This window comes from Struthio camelus, chromosome 1 (genome assembly GCF_040807025.1).
Source record: "Struthio camelus isolate bStrCam1 chromosome 1, bStrCam1.hap1, whole genome shotgun sequence".
In the NCBI taxonomy this organism is placed as follows: Eukaryota; Metazoa; Chordata; class Aves; order Struthioniformes; family Struthionidae; genus Struthio; species Struthio camelus.
Genome location: NC_090942.1, coordinates 52,691,195 through 52,707,209, shown reverse-complemented (window position 1 = coordinate 52,707,209; position 16,015 = coordinate 52,691,195). Strand labels below are relative to the sequence as shown.

The following is a 16,015-nucleotide window of genomic DNA, read 5'->3' as shown; positions in this document are numbered from 1 at the left end:
CAAGTCTCCTGTGTCCCCCTCCAGCTTCCTGTCTTAATCTGCTTTTAAACCACCTCGTTTCACTTCTACATTCAGTGCTTGTTATTCTACTCCATATACCTTCAACACACAGAATCGAAAGCTTTTTCTTTCCGGTAACAATATCCTCTGGCTTTTTTTCTTTGGCACCTCAGTTTGAACCTTAACCATGTTTAAGACAGGTAAGTGAGTACCTACTTTCCAAGCTCTAAAAGCCTCCAAGTCAAGCAATTAGCAATTTTCTAATAAACATGACCAGAATTGTTTTGCTTCATTCTGTGAACCTCCGCCCCCAGCGATTAAACCATGTATTTCTTGCTCTTAAGACTTCTGTTGGCGTTATTGATGCCAGTATTTCAAGTGACTGTGCTGTGTTTTTTCCTTGTTTTTGTAAAAAATCACTGGGACCAACTGGCTGATTTTTACTGAAAGTTTATAACCCCTATAAAGCGTGGTGTGTGGCTTCTCCCAACTTCTCCAAGTAGAAAGCTGTACTATTAGTGTAGTCAATCCTGTTTATCAAAGAATGAACTACTTGCAAGGAAATATTTTTAGTGGAATTTTTAATGGGTTGACTTGGTACCACTGTCCAGTGGTGGTAATGGAATCAAGGGAATGTAGCAGAAGTATTTGATATGCTACACTTTATAAAATGTATACAATAATTTTATATGATAAACAGTTGATTTTTTAGGTCTGTAGATAATGCTATATGCTAGATACATGATGCCAGTACAAAGCAAGGTGCTAGTCCTGAAGCACAGAGTTCCTTCTGCTCCGGTGGTGCAAAGCTTCTGTTAGCACTTACAATTCTCACTTTTGGAAAAAACACAGTGGAAGCTCCTATGCTGACCCCCTGCACACTGCTATGAGATGCACACCTGATTTTCAAGAGGCAGAAGTCTTACCTAGGGCCTTTTGGTTTTTTGATGGCTGCTGAAATGTCCCTTTCAATTCTGCACAACTGGCCAGAAGCTAAACCAGCCCTGAAGGTGCACTGACTTTTTACATAGCTTCACCTTCCACATAGCTGTACTGAGAACAGCCCAGATAGATAGACTCTGAGACACCATCTTGTGACGATTTCCTATGCAGCGTGTTCTATTTTCCACTGTGCGACAGTGAGATTTTTGCTGTAATTTGCTTCAATACATACCTTTTTTTCTTTGCACATTAAGTAGAATCTTAAATCATGCTGACATGAGAGACAAATGAGAATAATTCTAATTATCTGTAGTGTTTCAAAGTGGAAGATTAAATTGCAGTAGTAAATATTTGACTTCAGTACTTGCTTCTGGACCCTTTCATCCACTTTACTTTAAGATTAACCTGTGCTTCATATTTTCACTTCTTTCATCTGATGATGTATTTGGTATCTTTAACTCAAAGAGAATCTTTGGCAAACATAAATGGACCTCTTTGCTGGCCTAATTAGTTTAGCATATTAGCCTGTAATTTCAACAATTAATTCTAGTTCCATCATTATTCTTTTAAAAAATCTTTCTTCTTGGATTTGACTGAAAATGTTATTGGAAGCAAATGACTATCCCTTTTACATTGAATCTCAATTTGATAATAACTTATATCTTTCATTCAAGCTTACGAAAACATTTTCCAGATGCCGATGCAGAAAACTTCACAATACCTACTGATGAGGGGATTACTCTTATCTTCAGATGATGACACTGAGGCACGGTGAAGCTAATTACTAGGGATTGTTTTGTGGGATTGATGTTATCCAAAAAAATGGATAAATACTTAGGCCAAACAAAATCTGAGAATGAATTGGAGTGGTAGTGGAATTTAAAAACTGGCCACATATAATTGAATAAGTCTGTGTGAAATTACTAATTTCCACATCATAAAATTAATTTAACCAGAAATACTTTCAAGTAGTTAAACATCTGGAGACATGAAACAAATCCCACGTATGCCTTGAATATACAATCCTCTATTTAGGCAGCAATGAAACTTAAAATTACATCAAAATAATATTTGAAAAATGAAATATCCAGAAACATAAAACATTCAGAACTGTCAATATTAAACTCCTTGTTCAATTTGAGTCCTTCTGCATCATTGATGATGCAGTTATTAATTACAGGATCACAACCTGCTCTGTTCTCAGGATGCTTACTTGATTCAGTCCACAGACAATACTCAAGCAACGAAAAAAAATGGTAGTTTTACTATTCTTTAGTTCCCTCTAGCATCCTTCTTGTACGTTATCAAGATAAAATGTCATTCATTTCAGAATCCTTTCAATTTATCCCCACAGTACTCTCTTCCCTTGCCCTGTGCCACCACTTATCAGATCGGGAAATATTATAAATTCCTTTGTACAGATGCAGAATGGAGAAAATAGTTAAAATTTGCAAATAATTTATAAATATGCCAACTTTTAAGATGTCAAGGTGGTAACTAGCCCTTCTGTAGGAGGAGTAGACCATACAGCAGGAGCAGCTCTCTTATACTTCAGACTGTGAAGTAAAGCAAGTTGCCTTTCCCCTCTCTCTTTATACCTTTGGAGACAGTGGAGCAGAAGTGTATTCTGTAGAAATTTAATTGAGCACGGTGCTGACAAGAATTTATTCTAGGCTAACATATTGTGAGCTTTAATCTCCATTCAGTGGTAAGAAAAAAAAACCACCCAAACTACTAAAATACATAAAACAAGAAGCAATTTACTTTGCAATTAGCTTTATACTTTGTTCTATGCAATTACTGGAGACATGTTTAAATATGAGCTTTCTTCCTTACAAGCAGACTTGAACTAGAGAGTTTAATTATATGCTAAAAGAAAAATATTTTCTCCAATGTTTTCTACTGAAACCTGCATTGAATACTTAATCCTGTGTTTATGAGTAGAATCTGCTGCTATGGATACAGTGAGGTAAACATTTCAACATTATTACATTACTGCGGTGTTAGAGGAGATAGTAGGATAATATTTTTATTTCAACAAAAATATTGTGGAAAGTGTAACATATTTTAAATGCATATATAAAGCATTTTCATATTCTGCTTTTAAGTATGAACATAGGAATTATAACAAGGTCCAGAGTGGCAGCACTAAAGAAACACTTTGTCTGTAATAAAACTTTACTTCCATTTTCACCTGATGCTGTAAGAGTATGAGTGAGTTTTGCAAATATTAATTAAGCTGCACAAAAATCCTCCGATAATCTTCAAGGTCACTCCAAAAAGAAATAATTTTTTTATGCATTTTACAAAGTACAAAGAAAACCTGAATAGCTATTCTGACAAAGCTGTGATTTTCTAATTGTTCCTTGTAACAGAAATACAAATAATATCCATTTTTATCTTTCCTGTGTTTTGAAGAACTCCAGAGCAATATATTCCCTTAACTGAATGGATAATACTATGGCATACATCCTCCAAATTGGCTGTTAGGCAGTTCAGTTAAATAAGTATTCTAATTCAGTTTTAAAACTGCCTCATGAAAATACTTTCCCCATCAATTAGTCAGTTTTCAATTTTCTTTTTATCATGGTACCACAATCCTTCTAATTTTCCTAGTATCCACAGCATTACAGAAAAAGACTAGACAAAATATTTTAAGGTACAAATAGCACATCTTTTAAAAAGCTACGCATAACACAAATACATCCAGTCATCTTTCTTATATAGGAATAAAGAAAAAGAGCAAAAGCATAGCCTCATATTTTCCTGTGACTGATCACCTTTAAGATAACTATGCTGAATCGTTTCTCTCTCTTTCTTTCTCTCTCTCTCTCTCTCTCTCTCTCTTCATACAAGAAACTTTACTGGTAAAAACAGGTAACGTTTCTTTGAAAAGTTCAAGCCAAGGTAAACCTGCAGTTTCCAAACAGCTCAAAACATGTTATCATTTTATTGACTATGGCAGAGTCAAACATGGAAGTCAAAAGGGGCTCAGCTTTCAACCCGATTGCTTATTTTACATAGAACTGAACCCAGGTATGATAAGTACTAGTCCTAAATCTGTGGTGTTACATGAAAGGTCCGGTACAGCACAGCCAGTAACAAGACAAGTGTCACAGTGCTCCTGCCCAAATATCTCGTTTCTTTTGTTGTTTGTAGCAAACACATTACTGTACCTAGCAAAGAAGAGCCTGGCCTCGTGATGTGAGAAGAGCCAAAAGGCCATGAACTCCCAGTCCTGTCGCACTGCACCTTCCTGTTTGGCCTAGCTCAACTTACTTTTGTGTGTCAAATTCTCCATCTGTAACACTGGGATAATTTCTTCAGGTGGTTTTGCTAGGGCTCATCAGTATTTCGTCAGCACTTTAAAATAATAATGTTTATGATATTAACAACAAAAATAGAGGTTTTGTTAGCATTTTGGAATGACGTCTAAAAACGTTCTATTCAGCACTTTTATACTTAATTTTTAAACATGCTTTTTCATGCTTTGAATGCTTTTTAATGCTTTGAAATTATGGAGACTTCTAAGCAATCACTTTTACCCTCAACAATGTGATGTGTTTTTCTTTGAAAAAAGAGAGAAAAATCTGAAATGCTCGTTTCCAAATAGAAGAAGTCTAAAACAAGAAAACCAGTGATGGTTTTAGGCAAAATTTTTTCTCAACCTCAAAACCAGAAGCACCTTTAGGTAATTGCAAAAGCAATTAAAAATTTGCTGATGGGAATAGAGATTTAGGGAAAAATCAGTGTCTTTTAACTGAATACTAGAAGGCTACGAACTTACTTACCTTTTTTAATCAATAAGAAATTTTTGAAGAGCTAGAGAACCCCCAACAAAATACAAACTCAGTTATATTTGACTCAATAATCACATTTTTAATTTTTGTATTAATGAAATACTATTAATACACTTAATTTCCTTAAATTTTTTTTAATTTTAAAAATTATTGATTTTTGAATAATTTGAAATAACATAAAAATGAAAATCAAAATGATAAAACACATGAGGAGCCAAATCCTGGTGTGATTAATGGAGCCAGGGGCAAATTTCCTATTGTTTCACTAAGAGTAGAACTTAAGCCTAAATCTATTGCATCAAGCAACTGATTACGTTACTGCAAAAACAGAATTTACTGAAGCAGAGATGTGATCCAGCGGAAAAGACTTTCTTCAGTTATTACACATCCACTGGCAGGATCAAACATGCATTCCAAATCTGCTATTGATTGCAAAGTAACATCAAATGGGACCTGAAAAAACAGGCAAAAAAATACCAAATGAATAACTTTATTGAGCTTACAGGTACCAAAAAGTACATATATAAAATATACAAACATCTCTGTATAAAAAAGTGCCACCTGTTATTTCAAACCGGATTTCTGACCTACATCTAAGGAATAAGTAACAAATACTCATCGCCTCAATATAAAATTGTGGATGATGAAATTTCTTGCACTTAACTAGTAGACTAGGATTAAGGAGAGGAAATTTCTGTGAAGAACCCTGCTCACAAAGTTTCTTCTGATCATCTATAGGTAAAATGAAGATATCAAAACAGAGCAGAAAGAATGGTTAGAAATTTGGAAAGCTTTTCCTAAGATGAAAGATCGAAAGAATTGAGCTAGTTGTAAAAGGTGAAACAGAGGGCAATGATAAATTGTCTTCTATGTCCATCAGACAAGGAGAGGAACTAATTAGCTGAACTTGCAACAGAAATGATTTAGGTATTAACAAGAACTAACTGTGTAGGAAGAGAAGTATTGGAACAGGGCTATTTAGAGAGGTTAATTTTTTAATGCAATTATTTTATTCAGAAATTTACTTTTGGTATTTAAAAATGGAATTCCTAAGTACTATGCTTTACTATGTCCCTCAAGAACAAAACTAAGCATTAAATATAACGGTTTAAAACAAGCTAGCTGATCAATTTTTATTGTTAAAACAGCCAAACAATTTGAAATAAAAATTCAATGAAAATGCATGTTTTCCACTTAAAATATAACTCAGTGCAGAAGCAAAAGTACTGTAAGAGACATGAACAGAGAAAAAAAGGAATCAAAAAAGAGAAACTGGAAACACGATAGCAGTTAAAAAGTGTGACAGCTCAGAGAATGAGAAAAGAAATACCTCAAATTAGAACTGCCTTTGTCCAATTAATTCAAAACAAGACCAGCATCAAAAGGTGTATGGTGGGGAAAAATGATGTAAAAGTACACATAAACAAAGTGTATAACACTGTATTTTGCTGCCTTCTCCTGCAGCTTGAAAACAAAGGGAATTTACTACCTACGGCATACGTAGTCCCGCACTCAGCTTTCCAACTCTAGCCAGGAAGACTGTATAATGCATACGCTCAGTTTATTTGAAAGTTTGGGAACACTGCTTAGAAATAGTCAATATATTTGGCTTGAAGTCTCTATCTGAAACTTTGTGATGAAAAGTCAGTTTTTCCACCTACTGCAACATTTTAGCTTGTTTTGGCATGAAAATTGCATAAAACAGAGCAGTTAACATTTTCTTACTGGAAGGAAACTGCTAAATTTGCTTCCTCGCTTACATCTTAGACCCACAAAGAGAAGTGGATAAAGAGAAGACGGGGCTCATGAGAATTTAAAACAGGACCAGGAGATCCAGGTGATTCTAAAGAAGCTCGGCCATACCTTTCTCTACGTTTCTGTTGTATGTATCTTCCACTGCATGTATTTCAGTGAGACTGTAGGAAGTACAGCTTCACAGAACAAATATATGTGTATCTTGATGCAGTGATATAGTTGCATTGAGTGATGTGAAGGTCTGGAAGTCATTTAAGAGAGACCTTTAGGATGGACAACAGGGTAATGAAGACGGTGTAATATGTATAAAAGGGAAGCAGAGAACTCCTAGGTACCTGCCCGTCAGATCTAGAGGACACCATTTTAGATTCTCTCTTCTCTAATAGGCCACTAACCAAACTGTTCCCAGATAAAACTCGGGATTCTCTTTTGGTAAAGAAGAGCTACTGGACTGGAAAGAGGAGCACAGTGGATGCCTTATCCGTTTATCATTATAATGTGAACAATTATAGGAGATATATCTGAGGATTAGTAGGGGTTTCATATGTTACGATGGATTCTAAAATCTTCCTTGGTATTTCTTATTAGAACCAGAGCTCCAGCAGCTGTGGTCCTCTCCTGATCGCCCTGGGCTGGCTGAGAACACTAAGCCAGTGCTGCTGCCTGCTGTGGTCAGCTCCCAGAGTCTGCTCTCGGATACCGATGGAACTGGCAAGTTTGCATCACGCAAACAAGAGGAACGTAGTCGTTCCAACCACTGTATTAACCAGTTTGCAAGACTTTATTACAGCCTTTTGTCTTCTAAAGATCTTGTCCTGCTTCTATGTTAAGACCTATCTTCATTTAATAACATAGGAACTTAATCTGTGATCATCACTTAGGAAAACTGAATAATGACTACAAATAGGTAACAACATGAATACAACAGCATGGACAAAAATATAGCATACTACCTCTGAGGACGTTCCACAGGCAAGGCAGAGAAAGCTAAAGAAAGTAGAAGGAAAGCCTGAATAACCGCAGAGACACACGGATGGATGTAATTTGCATTTGGCAATTGCGTTCTGGAGTGTAAGAAATTCAGTGGAGTCTCCATAAACAATGACTCGAGAATAGTGGATGAATCCATTGTGAGCGTGATTCACTTTTCAATAAGTTTTTGTATGTATAAGAAGGTGGGTGATTCTAACTAATAGTGCAGATGTGCACAGTATGTAATCATGTACACTCGTATTTTATTTGTAAAGATATCTAGCAGAAAGCCCAACAATATATGAGGAAAACTAGAAAGATACTTAGTGGTATAATCCATATTTCAGTTTAACTGAACAATTATTTTATTTTAGAAAACAGATGTTTACCATTAATGAGAACAGCATACCTCAGTTAATGGCAACGACGGAGCTGGAACAACAGATAGCAGTGCTCTTACTTCAGACAAACACCTTTTAGCCATTTCCTAATAGTATAAAACAAGAAAACTAATGCTTTACCATTAATATTCTCTGATAAAATATCAGATAGTTTGGTTTTACAAAACTTTTCAGAACATTCAAGTATTAGGTTATCGTGGCTGAATTCATGAGGAAGTAACCCCTAGCTGATGAACATAAATTTTGCAACACAAATAGTTGTCTTTGCTATATGAACTCAAGTGCCCAAACCTTGCAGTTTCTACTGAAGCAAAATTGCCTTGGGTTGGGAATTAACTCCAATGAGTTAATAACACTTTTAATACTTTTTAAAAAATGTTAACACTTTTTCTACATATTTATTGAAGATATTATAAACAAACAGACTGACAAGATGATATTTATACATGTATAATACATGGAATGTTAATCTTCATATTCTAAACATTGGTTTTCCAATTACTGACATGCATTAATGAGCAAAAACCTTCAGGTAATCAGAAATACCCACTGAAGGACAGCTCTGCCTACCCTCCTGAAAGCACTGTATGCTGTGATTGGCCAAAACATCATCTGTTTTCCAAGACGGTCAAAATACAGCTTCTCAATAATGGCACAGTGAGCAATTGTTACTGTTTCACAGCATCCGTCCAGACAAAATGACAGCCTCTACATCATTAATCATTTCATATAATAGATATAAAGAGAATCCTGTCACATGATAAATGTCTCCCACTTTGAAAATAAACGTCTATTTTGCCTTGGCATTTATCAAGCAGCAGTTACGCTGTGGCAACATTCCATTCCACTGACATTATCTCAAAAAGACCACACGGAAAACTCTGAAATTACCTCTTTTGTATGTGATGGGAGGGGGGGGGGAGGAAGGGAGGAGGGGAGCTATTTGGTTGCGGACCATATTCAGCCTTGCTAATAAAAAGAAAAGAGGAAGGTGGCCTACAGAAAATGAAAATAAATTCATTGCCAGTTTTACTCCTTCTGAATAGTGTTATTAGAAGGGTCTTGTTTCAAAAACTGTCACTGCTCATTTTGCACTGAAGATTTATAAGTGGTGTTTAAAAAGCTGTGTTGGCCTAATTTGGTGCCATGCCAATTTAACAGTGCCAAGTATTTTCAGATGTAGATTGCTACAAATTAGGCCTTGATTTTCAAATTTATGTACCTGAAAATGTGGCCTTTACTTTCAGGGGGTTGAACATGCCTGATATTTTTGTAAAGTGTCAAGAAATATATCAGGAAAAGAAAAAATTCAATATTAAATGAAAAGTGAAAATATTTCAACGTTGCTTGAAGGCAGGTGATGGAAGTCTAATTTTTAGGTCTGCCAAGTTACCTGTCATTCATTTCCCCAAAATAGACATCTTAAATAAAAGACTATCAGACATATTTAAAGGCAGAACTGTTTTCACTTACTTCTGTTTTTTCATCAAGATGCACCTTTGCAATATTCATTTTGTCTTTTGTTGAAGGAATTATTTTCAGGGTTTCACTTTGTTCAGCAAAACTTGGAGTTTCTGAGACTGAAGACAAACTTTTAGAACTTTGCATCAAATTTTCAACTTGCTGCTTTAGTTTAGATAATTCCTCCTGTAAAGAAATAATTCTGAAAGAAGACAACATTGTTTGTTATTGCTGTTATAAAAGAAGAATACTTGTTGTTTCCAAGTTGTAATTACACTAACCTTCTATTATATGTTGTCTAAGTTCTAGACTTTCTTTCATTTAAAGACTGACCTCATAATTTTACAAAAAAAAAAGTTTCCCATTAAAGAAAATGGAAATATGGAATGCATTAGCTTTTTGCATTAAAAATGGTAAGAAGAAGTATTTTAAATATGTTGCTCTTAAAAAAAGGCTGACAGGCCAGGCAGCAGGGGCTGCAGTTATTCTTGGCCTATCGTTCCTTCCTCTCCACCTACTCAGTGGTTCCAAAAATTCTGGGGCTAGATGGAGGCAGAGAAGAAATCATGAAAAATACCACAGAATGTAGAAAGAAGGGTTGAGTCTAGGGCTACAATTCAGAAGAATTCTTGTATGCTCAGAGTAATAGTAGAGGAAGGAGAGTGTAGCTGAACCAGAAAGAGAATGAGAATAATTGCTGTGACTGCTTCTTAGATTTGCTAGCATTTTCTTACATTGCTATGCCAGTGTAATATAAATAGCACGTGTTACTCAGTTCTTCAAGAAACAAAAATAAAATGCTAATGTACTGAAAAGGCATATGTTTGGATACTTAATGCTGTGTACAACATCTGCTACAGTTTTTACAGTGAATAATCTCTGAAATGCTAAAATGAATGCTTTTTAAGGCTTACAGCTCTTTGATATTTGATATTTTATTTTTTCTCATCCTAAATGGTTGACTGATCTTTAATATAGCATGAAATAATAGGGCAAAGTCAGTGATTACTTACCTAGCCAGTGGGATCCACAAGTAGCCTGAAAACATAGACATTGAACTGAAAATCTTGATGTTGCTAATCTTGACAGGCTTTGTATTATAAGCATAAAGCAGCAAAACCTGTAAAGAGATGGAATATGTAAGCTATAATGTAGTGTGCTACAGTAGACCTGAGGTATCTGAGTGATTATAACATCAAATTTGGTATACTGCCGTAGACTCTGGTAACTGGCTTTCAGAAAAGGCGGGGGGGGGGAACTCCTATGAATTTGTACTGTACTAAGTTTTTATAGGTGCTACAACAGTTTAATTGTGCATATAATTTATATGGGTTTGAAAATGAGTTATTACCCTATACAGTCACCATCAAAATCCCGATCTTGTCCTGATCCTGGTCAATCAATCCCACTTACATTCATCTCCGGAGTTCCAACTTCAGGTAGGCTTTTATTGAATTTGCAAAAGGGGATATACTATTACTTATATTTCCTATATGACCCTGTGCATGTGTGTCACCATACTATGTTTAGATCCATGGAGTGCATATAATTCACTGGTCTAATAAAGCAGTATCAATATAAAAGCACATGAAGATGAACTAGAATGTTCTTTTATCTCACTGAATTAATTCATTTCAAAGATTGAAAATATGCTTCTTAGTGGTAGCTGAATATGTTGACTACCTGGAGAATGTCAAGAATATGGCATTACTAATATATCAGTTGTTTTCTCTGCTGATCTGTAAGGTCTTGCTAAAGCGACCTGCAAAACGATATTGAATCTTACATTATTTGCAGTAACTTCACAGGGCTTTCAATAATTGCTTGCTAATAGAGATGAGTGAGGCTTAGGAGAAATTCTGACACTGATCTGCTAGGCCAAAACGTTTGGAGACCTTGGATTTCTATTGCAGTATCAGAAATTGTACCTACGTGCAGTTCCCTTGTTTAAAATAAAACCGAAACAAATTCCATTTCCCACTCTCTCCATTTTATGCAACCCTCCAGTTCCCTTCGTTTTTTCTTTTTAGCCTTATTTCTTATGGAGATGAGGTTCATAAAATCCCATTTTCTCTGTATATGTGTTCCTTCGCTTTTCTGCCAGCCTCCCCCTGCAGTACTGTTTGAACATCTCAGTCAGCTTTAACCAAACTGAACAGAGTGGAGATCTTAAAGATAACAAGGTTCTGCAACAGGACTGAATAAAATATGGCCTGGAGGCTGTAGAGGCTCTCCAAAGTCTTTCTCTGGTCTGTCAACAAACAACCAGCAGGGTATTCTGCTAGTTCTGCCTAGCAGTTTTGTGGCAGCGTACGTGTATAGTCCTTGCTGTCAAACTTGCCAGTTGCCATATGTATAATTCAGTTAAAAAGCTGATCAGTCATGACGCAAATATTCATTGGAAATCAGACTTAATTTGTTCTAATGCACAAGGAATGGCTTTGGTGTAGTTTTACCTTAGCTTCTGTATCATTTGATGGCTTTGCCAGAGAAGGAATGTACCACTGAATGCTAAGCTCCTTATTTGAAGCATTTGCTGCCCTACTCTCTGTCTGACTGTCTGCTTCTATGATGACAGGAACAGGACTAGCTATTCTCACACGTGAAAACCTTGGTGAAATTCCAGCACTTTCATAAGACATCTGAAACACAAAAGAAAATTTTAGATTTTAGTTTTTTTCTTGTGTAACATGCACTTGTTCATAATAATCTGCTGTCTATTAGAATCAGTACGACTGAGAGGGGAGCTCATCAGTGTGTACAAGTATCTGAAGGGAGGGTGTCGAGAGGATGGGGCCAGACTCTTCCCCGTGGTGCCCAGTGACAGAAGAAGAGGCAACGGGCAGAAACGGAAGCACAGGCAGTTCCATCTGAACATGAGGAAAAACTTCTTTACTGTGAAGGTGACTGAGCACTGGAAGAGGTTGCCCAGAGAAGTTGTGGAGTCTCCTTCCCTGGAGATATTCAAAACCTGCCTGGACGCAATCCTGGGAAATATGCTCTAGAGGACCCTGGTTGAGCAGGGGGGTTGGACTAGGTGATCTCCAGAGGTCCCTTGCAACCTCAACCATTCTGTGATTCTGTGACTTTCACTCCTGCACAAAAATATGCTTCTTTTAAAAGGTGTCCATTTTACAAAGGGAAGGCTTTTCAAAGTTCACGTGATGTGATGTTTCTAAAGATAATGCAAATACCTTAAAATCTCTCAGCTGATTTACAGATACATCCACAATAGCAGTGATATTTGACTCGGCTTCCTCATGGTGTTACCCTTCTTACTAAAATAAATATTTAATGGGCTGATCATATGAAGTTTAGTGCTGAAATGGTAATTTAGCTTCCATACATACTGATAATTAAAATAGTAACTTGAATGCTAAACTGTTTTATTTATATGTTTACCTATTTGCTTTCTCATTAGCTGTACAACTGCAAAGTTTTACATATGCAAAATTCAGTTTCTTAATTTGTGAAGATTCATCATATGTCATACTTACTAAAATACATATGGAACAGTAGCAAGTCATTAATCAAATTGCTACTGTTTGGACCAGGGAAGCAATTGAAAGAGTGCTGTTAGCTAACTCTCATTCATGAGTATTTGTCCTTTTTAAAACTGTAAAATATTTGATTTAAAGGCTAAAGGGCTCTGCCATTTCTACTTTGGAAAAGCATTATGCAGATCTGCAAAGAATTTAGGAGGCCAAACAGTGACATTTTGAGAAACACTGAAGCTACACGAAAAGATCATTGATCCCAAAAAGTGAGTGCTGAAAAAGCTACTTGGGGAGTTGGTACTTTTTTGATTTTGAGTGTTCATAACTGAAAGAGCCTTGAGGATTTTGCCAACTTGATTTTCAGAAAAGGCAGCTCATGCTCGATAGAGGTGGGAGGAAGATGGAACTTTCTGAGTGAGGTAATCTTACTTCATAAAACCAGTTCCCATCCCACATCGAAATACAGTGGAAGTGAAGGTAAAGGTGAGCAGTGCTGAAGTCATGCATTTAGGCATGTGATGTACCTTGCACATGTCCTGGGACAATTAAGTAGCAATGGTCTATGCCACATAGACCTTAAACACTGAGGCAGTGATAACAGTGGCCATACCTCCTGGAAAGACTGTGCACGGATCACCTACCATTAACAAGGTTCCTCTATATTCAGGATCTTAGACTTTAGCTGTGGCAATAGAGACTACATCACTCACAATCCTGCTAACATGGAGAGTCAACAAAACTATGATAAAATGCATACACGGAGGTGGCAACAATCTAATCTGTGCCATGCCCCTTACGTAGAACTCTCAAAAATCTGTTTTCTGCTATATATATTTTTTCTACATCATGTGTGGTTTATTTTGTTTTTCACTGAACTGCATATTTTATTATTTTCATTTTGTTATTTTTGTTATTGAACCTTTTTGACAGAGAATATTACAACTTCTCTTGTCAAACTGGAGGGCTGCTGAATTACATACATAAATATTTATCTATTACACTTCCTCAAAATCCTGTAAACAACAAACTACTGTCTTATTTAAGTATTTCTATCCTGCATACTATCATGGTGTGGAATAAAATATAACTACGAAAAAATGAAACAGGGCACACATTTTTTATTATAACCTTCTTAATTTTAATATAATTTGTTTGGATGCTTTGTTCAGCAGAGCTGAAAAAATTTCAAGAGTCAAAAAGAGAGTTACAAAGACGTCAAACAATTTTGTCAGCAAAAATGATCCTTTCAACAATTGTATTTGTACTTTAAAAAAAACTCAGTATCAAATTACAGTAACAGTTTTAAAAATAACTTATACAGCCTACTGAATAGCTGAAGCTTCTAAAAATATTGTGATAAAAATCAATGAAGCTTAGAATTGATAAGAAAAGTAAGAGTTTTATGCTTGTTAGCTGTCTACAGCAGTGAAGCTAACACATGATTATGCAGCCTGTACCTGTCACAAACATGACAGTGAGCTCTGAAGCTTATTATTCTAGGACAGTGTAATACTAATTATGTCAAAAGAAGAGCAGACAGAGTAAAATAATTTTTGATATACGACGGCTGTTATAAATGTCACATACCGTATATTTACAATTTATTCAGTGCCACAGTCAGCTCTTTGTTGGGAAATGAATAATGATATGCTGTCCAACACTGCAGAAAGTTCAACAACTCTAGAAGAGCTACTTTCACAGAAGTAGCTTAATTCATTTTGATAAGACAACAAATCCTCACCCCTCAAGGCTCCCCTTTCTCCATCTAACATTGAACATAACAGGTAAAAAGCAAACCATAAAGAATATCCTCTCTTTTTTTTTAATATTAGGGTAATTTAATAATTATGTCAGAACTGGAAAAAAATTATGTTTATATTGAATCTTCAAAGACCTTTAAGATCCAATATTAAATACATATATGCTATGGTCAACACAGACTCCAGAACTGCAATTCGAGCTTCTTGCGAGTAGCACGGTCTGAGTATGAGCTACTTGTATCTGCAACTTCCAATAGAATTGTTGTCAGCCAGAGATTTGAAAAGATTGATTTACTAATCAGCTGATAATCAGTGAAAATTTTTGACAGTCTTTAAACATGAATTAATTTTGAGACAAAAGGGCTTCAACAAATTTAGAGAAAGTATAAATCATAATTTTTTTGAAAATCAGGTTTCAGAACCAAACCAGGTTTTTCAGATCAAATTAATAACACAGAGAACAAATTAATAATATAGAGACAAACAAAGCACAAATAAAACATTAGGACATATTTGGCATGAAACATGGAGCTCTAAAAGATTAAAAGCATAAATCCTACCTAACATGGTAAGCCTATTTAGCTGCTGATGAAATCTTAAATATCATTCCACTTAATGTTTTAGGGTCTAAATAAAATGGGCACTGGATAGAGATCATTTATGCAAGAATGAATAATACAAATTTGCCTGCATTCATTATGTCCTTCATTGCTTGCATAGGTCTTTTATTTTGCACTGGTCCTGCACATACTGAATTTCATTCTCCTACAGTGCTCCCAGAAATATCACTATTTGAGGCAGCAGAAGCTGAATGCAAGTATGACATGCCAGTATAATACATATTTTTGAAACATCATTAACAACAGCAATAATAATAAATACCTTTGAAGAATCAGTTGGACTATCAAGTGGCATTTCTACATAACATAGCTCTTCTGGGAAATCCTCCAGACAACACACTGAATATTCAAACAAATGTTTTTTAAGGAAGACATGCATTTCTGCTATGCGTAGAACAATGCCTGTGTCAAAAACAGAACTAAAGTGTCCCTCTCTTGCAGAAGATGATCCAGGTCCTGATTTAAGGGAAGCTTTGAAGAGATGATATTTATTTCATTATCATCTGCCATTTAGAAGTAAACTTTCTATAGCTACTCAATATTTGTAAATTTAAAAAATACAGTAAAATATGCAAGTTGATTCAACAGCAATAAAAAGAATTTCCAACAATTACACCGATGGTCCAATTATTATTAGAGTATGTTATTTGTATCATAATTTTTCATTGGAGACCAGATAATGAAGCAAGCTCTATAAAACAATACAAAAATAGTGTAAAATGGGATGAGCAGATTTGATGTTAACGGACTTAAATTTGGCTTTCTAGATGTAAGCACCAGTATGTTCGCTAGATGTCTAAGCACCCA

General features: G+C 35.6%; 1 protein-coding gene across 1 annotated transcript in view; it reads right to left on the bottom strand.

Moving 5' to 3' along the window:
* Positions 1-4,803: 4,803 nt before the first annotated feature.
* Positions 4,804-16,015, bottom strand: part of CFAP54 (cilia and flagella associated protein 54) — a 116,332-nt gene continuing 105,120 nt past the window's right edge. Inside the window, exons 65-70 of the mRNA XM_068938295.1 lie at positions 15,471-15,679; positions 11,788-11,973; positions 10,345-10,451; positions 9,344-9,533; positions 7,879-7,956; positions 4,804-5,195 (exon numbers count right to left, since the gene is read on the bottom strand). Coding sequence (XP_068794396.1) covers positions 5,076-5,195; positions 7,879-7,956; positions 9,344-9,533; positions 10,345-10,451; positions 11,788-11,973; positions 15,471-15,679 — 890 coding nt within the window. The 3' untranslated portion in view covers positions 4,804-5,075. The remainder of the gene's footprint in view (positions 5,196-7,878; positions 7,957-9,343; positions 9,534-10,344; positions 10,452-11,787; positions 11,974-15,470; positions 15,680-16,015) is intronic.